Source organism: Ricinus communis, chromosome 2 (genome assembly GCF_019578655.1).
Source record: "Ricinus communis isolate WT05 ecotype wild-type chromosome 2, ASM1957865v1, whole genome shotgun sequence".
Taxonomy (NCBI): Eukaryota; Viridiplantae; Streptophyta; class Magnoliopsida; order Malpighiales; family Euphorbiaceae; genus Ricinus; species Ricinus communis.
The window spans coordinates 5,165,778-5,172,936 of NC_063257.1; the positions used below are offsets into that span (position 1 = coordinate 5,165,778).

The 7,159-nt window shown below is 33.0% G+C and overlaps 1 protein-coding gene across 4 annotated transcripts; it reads left to right on the forward strand.

Annotated features, from left to right (window-relative positions):
* The first annotated feature begins 1,978 nt into the window (after nucleotides 1-1,978).
* Nucleotides 1,979-5,567, forward strand: LOC8268410 (histone H3-lysine(4) N-trimethyltransferase ATX1). Of its 4 annotated transcripts, none has more exons than XM_002513990.4 (8): nucleotides 1,979-2,348; nucleotides 2,940-3,115; nucleotides 3,206-3,294; nucleotides 3,384-3,426; nucleotides 3,535-3,591; nucleotides 3,717-3,771; nucleotides 4,909-5,045; nucleotides 5,154-5,567. In XM_002513990.4, the coding sequence occupies exons 2-8, from the start codon at nucleotides 2,966-2,968 to the stop codon at nucleotides 5,271-5,273; spliced, it is 651 nt and encodes a 216-aa protein (XP_002514036.2). In that variant the 5' UTR covers nucleotides 1,979-2,348; nucleotides 2,940-2,965; the 3' UTR covers nucleotides 5,274-5,567. The 4 variants fall into 4 exon arrangements, with proteins under 4 accessions (XP_002514036.2, XP_048227146.1, XP_048227147.1 ...); XM_048371188.1 differs by lacking the exon at nucleotides 1,979-2,348 and adding an exon at nucleotides 2,374-2,545; XM_048371189.1 differs by lacking the exons at nucleotides 1,979-2,348; nucleotides 5,154-5,567 and adding an exon at nucleotides 2,362-2,545 and having other exon boundaries at nucleotides 4,186-4,980.
* Nucleotides 5,568-7,159: the final 1,592 nt, after the last annotated feature.

A 7,159-nucleotide genomic window follows, 5' to 3' on the forward strand; every position in this document is an offset into this window, starting at 1 on the left:
TGATGGCTGTTATTTTATTTAGTTAATTGAGCTTGGATTCGATTTCAAACCAGTATCCCAACGATCCTGAGAAAATTTAGGAGTCGAATATCACGAGATTGATAGTTGTTATTAGGACGTGTTCACCATCTCCATACATCAAGAGTCATGGGCGTATAATGGTGGAGATGTATAGTTTTATGATCTATTTAGCAATTAATGATTTTGAACATTATTAGATATGCCAAAAGATTATAAAAATGGTTCAGGAATTGCTTCCCTTGATGAACATTTTAGTGATGCTAAACGATTTCTTACCTTCTAAGGAAATATAAGAATATGGATTATATCTTTTTCCTTTTGTTTTCCATAAAAACCATGTAATGAATGTTACGACAATATAAGTAATGTGTATGGTGATCATCAAGTTAGAGTATTGGAGCGATTAGTTCTTAGTGAATGTGCTGCTGTTTGATTAGTTTTGGGGGATTCCTGTGTTTGACAAATTGATAACTCATTTGGGGCATATGAATATGCATCAATAGTCACCGGCTTCTGTTGCACCAATCTCATCACCACTGCCAGCGTCTTCTTTCCTTCCCTAACAGTTGTTGTTGCTAGGCGGCACCAAAAGGTTTAAGCTGGTAAGAGAGTCGGATCTAATCAGATTCAAAGCTGTGCTTTTACTACCACAAACTAAAAGATAAAAAACAAACAGTAAACTAACGCACATTCATAGATATTTTACGCGAAATACACAAAAATTGCGACTTTCCGCTGATCGTGGAAGCCACCATAGTAATTCTCTTTATGAAACTCTAATCTAAGGGCCTGTCTAAACTGTGTAACCAAGAGAAGAGACGGGTAAAAACATCACTAATGAAAGTTAAAATAAATTGAAATATCTTTTTTTAGTAGATAATTGATATATATTTATTAATTTTAAATAATAAAATATATATTAATCATCGAATAATAAAATATAAAATACTCATAATGCTTATCATCATTTAACTATTTACTGTAATATATACACTAAATTTATATAAAAATATTAAAAAAAATATTAAATTTTAATTTTCTTAATATAAAAAATAATTTTGATATATAAAAATCTGAATTTTGAATGGTCTTACCGCTATATTTAATTTGCTCGGACCAACACATTAACATTTTGTCATATTTAAAGAAAAAAATTTATTATATTTAATGAATGTGGACAAGTATAGTATTGATGTAGTAATTATTGTTTATACAAGGGCCAACTGTAATCAGGCCCAGGCCCACCTGCTTCCTAGTCCTCATTCTAGCCCAGCCCGAATTATAGAGATTTGAGAAAATATAGATTAATAATATATATTTGTCTGAATAATATATTAAAGTTAAAAGAATAATAATATCTTAAGTATATACCACTATATATTGTGCTCAATTAATATTTTTTGTCAAGTCATTGATTTCATAAATTAATTTGTTTAAGAAATAATAACTAAATCATTAAATTGCTTTATAAAATAGATGTTTAGAAACTAAAGTTACATATTATATATATATTTTTAATTAATTGAATTTTCTTAATTAAAAGTATATTATAAATAAATATGATGTGCTTTTTTTAGAGCTCCCATAGCGGAACAAATCTCTCTCTACTACGAGAGATTTATCTTTTTATGGAGTCAAGATCTCAACTTTAATATGTTATTGATAATCTGATTTTGATTAAAGATGGTGTAGAGGTGAAATAGTTGTTTTGGCTCTTGAATTTGTCTTTTGATATAACATTTTAATTGTCTAAGAACTCTTATTCAGTAAAAAAAAGTTGGACTTTGAAAATATTATTTATTGAATGAAATTTCCATATACGTGTCGAATTTATGTTTTGCATATTTTACCATCACGAATTCACTGTTGATAATTTGCCAAAGCATCTATAGATTATATATGATTATGATGTAATTTTTTTATTTAGTTGTCGGTGTGAATTTACAAAATAAAAGTTAAGAATATGATGAGGTATTTTCTAGAAAAGAAAAAAAGAAAAAAGAGAATATGATTGGGTATCAACACCAGAAGACGCAAACCAAAAGAAGAGAGTTAATTATTTGAAGAAAACGAGAGATTAGAATGTTAAAATTTCACCTTGATTGCCTTATTAGGAACCTACTTTGTCATCAAATTAAGCTGTCACTCTGCACCACCAATCAAAATCATTTTTCTCTTTATTGTTTTAATTAAAAAACCATCTCCATTACTGTCAGTGTCTAAAGTCACTATTATTCTCCACCATCTCCACTGATCTTCACGTTTTTTACATGACTTCAACTATTCAGTACCTGTTTTACTAAGTTCACTTCAGAGTTTTGTCAGTGGTAAGTACCCATTGTTCCTGTTGTTTTCTCTTTTGAAGAAAAAATATGATCTGTGATCTTGATTGAATTCCTTGGCTTTCTTCTCTGTATTTGTGTTTATAAAGATGGGATCTTTTTAGTTCATTACATAGTTTCTTTTTTATTTTTTAAGATGATCATTTAGAAGAAATGTCTTCCTCATACAAAGAAGCTAATGGGTTTGTGCTTCATTTGATTGAAAACTCTCGAGTTTGTGATGTATTTTTATTAGCTGGTCAAATTTGTAGTTTTGGCGTTTTGGGTGCTCTGGGTTTTGAATCTTTGGGTGGATCGCTTATCACAGGACACGACTCTTGTTGTTTGTGTGTTCTTACAGGGATAATCTGAGTATCTTTTAATAGATCATATGTTGTTTAGTATAGCAGTAGAATCTTTCGCAATCTGCAACCTTGACAGTGTATTCTAAATATAACAACGCAAACGTATTATTATTTGAAAAAAAATAAAAAGAATTGCTGCACATAAGTGCTGTTTTTGTAAAAATGTGCAATGTTATTGTCGTTGAAAGATAGTGACTTTTGTATTAATGGACTTATTTGCTTTTGAATCTAGATCATTATCAATTAAAAGGAAAGGCTATGGAAGGAAAAATATGTACAAGTAGCCAAACTCATGATAACCATGATGATGATGTAAAAGAAGTTGCAGCTGAGAACTTGGACAAGGAACCCTCGATTGGGGATGTAATTTGGATCAAGCTTCCTAGGAGCTTGTGGTGGCCTGCAGTGGTAGTAGGCTTGCATAGAGTGTTTACTGGTTTTATTGCAACATTTATGTTCACAAACCTTTGGAATATTTACTAATTATTTTTCTGATAGGTTGTTGGTAACAATTTCGACAAGGGCAATAGATCTGGTGATAGATTAACGGGGAATGTTCGTGTTAGGCTCTACGGGAGCTATAAATAGTCGGTGCTTTTTCCCATATTAAGTGTTTGCTGTGCTTACTGGCAAATCTATATATAAAGACTAACTTGTCTTGTATTTCCATTTGTAGCATGTCTGTGGATCCTTTTAAATGGCATTTTGAGTTTCAGATTGTAAGTACTGATATAGAACTCTTTCTTATTGTATTTTATGTATACTGTATGTAGTTTCAACAGCTTTTATTTATCTACCTCTTTTTCTCTGTATCCTTGAATCCTTAGATTCTCAAGCAGAACAATGGCTGTTATCAAGAAATATTTAGGAAATCTTTGGAGCAGGTAACCTTTTTTGACCTTTCATTTGAATCTACTCGTAAGAAGATGTCATGGAAGCTACCCCTTTAGCAAACAGACAATACATTCTAGTAATTTTGGTTTGTTCAATTGCTTGGATATGGCTATAGGACCAATCTGGGTCAAAATCTGGTCAAGTAAAAAGGAAAGTATCCAAGTCTAAAGGTTAGCTATATTTCTTCCCATTTTTCTTTTCACATGGTATTTTCTCTAATTTTTTTCCTCTTGCCGCATAGTGCTATATATTGTATACATGGAAAAATAAGGCACAAATCCTCATCACATCTTCTCTTTATGCATAGCTAGAGAGCAAGGTCTTATGTCACGATGCCAATGGATATTACTGAATTGAGCTTGATTATTGTATCCAATCCCAACTAGTTTGGAAGTAGGTGGATCTCCTAAGAACCTGGCTATTTTAAATTTGTTGTCAAAAAGGTTTAAAATAATTGCTTATTTATGGTTGCATTTGGAGAGATTGAGGTTTTAAATGTTATGCTTCAATGTTGGATACTTATTGAACTCAACTTCGCCTCTATATTTTATAGTTTACTGTATGTATTATTTTCTAACATTCAGATAGTTTTGAAGATGTTCTTTCATCACCGCATAATCAAATCCACATGTCATCCTTGGACTACTTTTTCAGCTTCTTTTTTCTTCAAATTGGATATTCTTATTCATATGCACCGGTGCATCTAGGCAGCCCTGACAGCTTCCGGCCCGGAAATATAACCAGTTTCGGTCCTGAAGTGGGGGAAGGGGCCTGGTTCCGGTCCTAGTTCAACCCATTGGAGACAGGACTGGAACAGCCGATTCGGTTCTAGATTTGGAACCATTTAAAGAAAAAAAAAACAGCTAGCAGCAATAGCCGCATTTGTGGCCGCAGCTGCCTGACAGCTTTATTATTGTGTGAAATTGCCACATCTGTGAAAAGAATTTTGGAAATAAATTTTTGTGGGAAAGTGATAAAATTTAATGTATAATTTATTCTTGTTTCAATTGCTAATTCGGGACCGAGACTGTTGGTTACAGTTTGGTCTGAACGAACTTGAAACCTTAACCATGATTATTCCAGTCGGCTCTAGTCTGCTTTTGAACTGCAGAAACAACTGGTTCTGTTTCCAGTTCTAGCTCTGGTTTTGACCTGTCTGGTTCAGGGTCACATCTGTACCTTGGTCGTGCCTACTTAGGACTAGATGTTGTGGCTTGGAGTTTGATAATTCTGTCTTAAGCTTATTGATTTGACATGTATATTTACGTCACAAAGAAAGATTAGATTTTGCAATTTGTGTTGTAAAGATATTGAGAAACCCGAGCATCATGGGATAAAAAGGAAACTCAAATTAGGCAGCCCAAACACCAAGAAGAATTCAAAAAGAAAATCATCTAAGCAAGATGACACGCCAAAGAAAAATAAGCTTAACACTCCGACCTCTGTGAGTCCACATTCTTCTTTCCCTCATTTTGAATGACATCTCTTGATAAGAAAATCTTTTTATTATTTATTTGCGTTGGAGATTGAGATGTTTAGCTTTTATTTTTAGGATAAAGCTTTATCGGGGCGATCTCAAGAACTGAGTGCACGGAGAACCAAAGTCATGCAAAGTCTTGGTCTAATTGCTCCTTCTGGGTCTCCGTTCCGGAAAATCGATGCCTCTAGCTGAGCTTAAGATGTATCCATTAGAACTTTCAGGAGTATTTTCATTTGCCTCGGATGGTGTAAATCCATTTTTTCATTTTGGGCTTTGATTGTTTTTGTACTTGCAGCAGAAATTGTATGCAGATCAAAGCTCAATTTAGGAGCAATATCACTTGTATTTCACCATTCTATTTTTATTGTTAGTGGTGGAAGGGGTTGCGCTTGGAATAATCATGTGTAGTTGTATAATGCTTGTACTATGATGCCTTAACATTTAAGTTATATTTTAATGTGGAACTGTGCTTGCAGATTTAATCTATTTTGCTTTTCCCTGGATGATTGCATGGAGATGTTTTCATCTTCTGAATTATGAGGCTGTTTACTACATTAGCAATTCTCCTGTTATCTAGTATGCAGAAATAAAAATGATGGCAAAAGGCCAAAAGGTTGTTGATGCTGTTTAAGTCTACACAACCTGATTTTGTTAAACGGCAAGCTAATGCAGTTGCTCATTGCCTTGCTAGAGCAGCTCGGTGGTATGCTAGACGATCGCCGCTTTGGCGTGAGCCTCCCTCTGTTAGAGAGGCTCTCCTTAATGTAATGCTTTCTTCTTAATAGAATGCAGTTTGGTTTCCCCAGAAAAAGGATGGATACACTTGCATTGCTCCCTATCCAAAAGTTTTCAACTAGGAATATCTGGGGCTCTTGTATCCAAATTCTCAATATTCTCTCTCTCCATCTCCCTGTGCGTACACCAGAGATTTGACTAGTGAATAATGGACCACACAGTAAGGGATGAATTTCTTATTAGCTCGCATCTGCGTCTATAATTGACATTACCAAGCTGGACCATTACCAAATCTCATTTACTGTTTTCGAGTCCTGTGACACACCATTTTGCTAGCTTAAGCTTACTCGATATCATTTTTGTTTTGTTTACCCTATTCCCTGCTGCTGCTGCTACTGTGCAGAGAATTAGAGAAGCAATGCTGACCCATTTCTTTAGATTGGTCCCACCTTTGCTTTACAAGGAAAAGAGAGATCAGAAAAACTTTCTAGAGCTTCCCTTGTGGGTGAAAATCTTTGACATCATTTCCACCACAACACCTCAACTGTTCATGTTTGAAGTGATCACGTCTTGCCCAAATATCTACTAGATGTCGTCGTACTATTAAGGAATATATGATTTCGTGATGAATGCATATTATGAAATTGAAGCCCCCCAATAATGAATCAAGATTTTTGTGCCAAGTGATTACATTTTATGTTCTTACTCCTCAATTAGTTGCGTTGAGTCGTCGTCGGAGATGCGAGAACTATGCATTTAAATTCAATGATTTTGAATAGTTTCAGAAAGATATTATAAACTGATAGTAATGGATTAAACAAAAATTGAAGAGTGTGTGCATATACAGAAGATCAAGCAGGGGAGCAGTGCGGATACAGGGACTGGCTCTCCCTCAGCTCCAATTTTCTTCAATTCCACTGTCACATGGCTAACACGCCGTTTCCATTTTAGCTAATGGTGGTTCATATTCAAAACTAAAATTAAAATTAAGAAGAAAAATTATCTTTCTTTTTTTTATGAAATACAAGACTTTTTTTGAGTTTTTTAATATAATTTTTTTATTTATCAGTCCAAATTTTTTACTTTCAAATATTCTAATAAAGTAGATAACTAAGTTACTTTAAACTAGTCGTTTATCCGTGTATTGCATTATTGTTATTATTATATTGATTATAAAATTAAGTTGATAAATACAATTTAATAAAATTTTAATTTTTTAAAAAATAATAGCAAATTAACTATTTTTAAATGCCCTTAATTTTTTAAAAAATTTAAAAATTTATTAATGTATGATATAAAAATTATTGATTAGTCAGTTTTAATATAATATAAATTAATACATT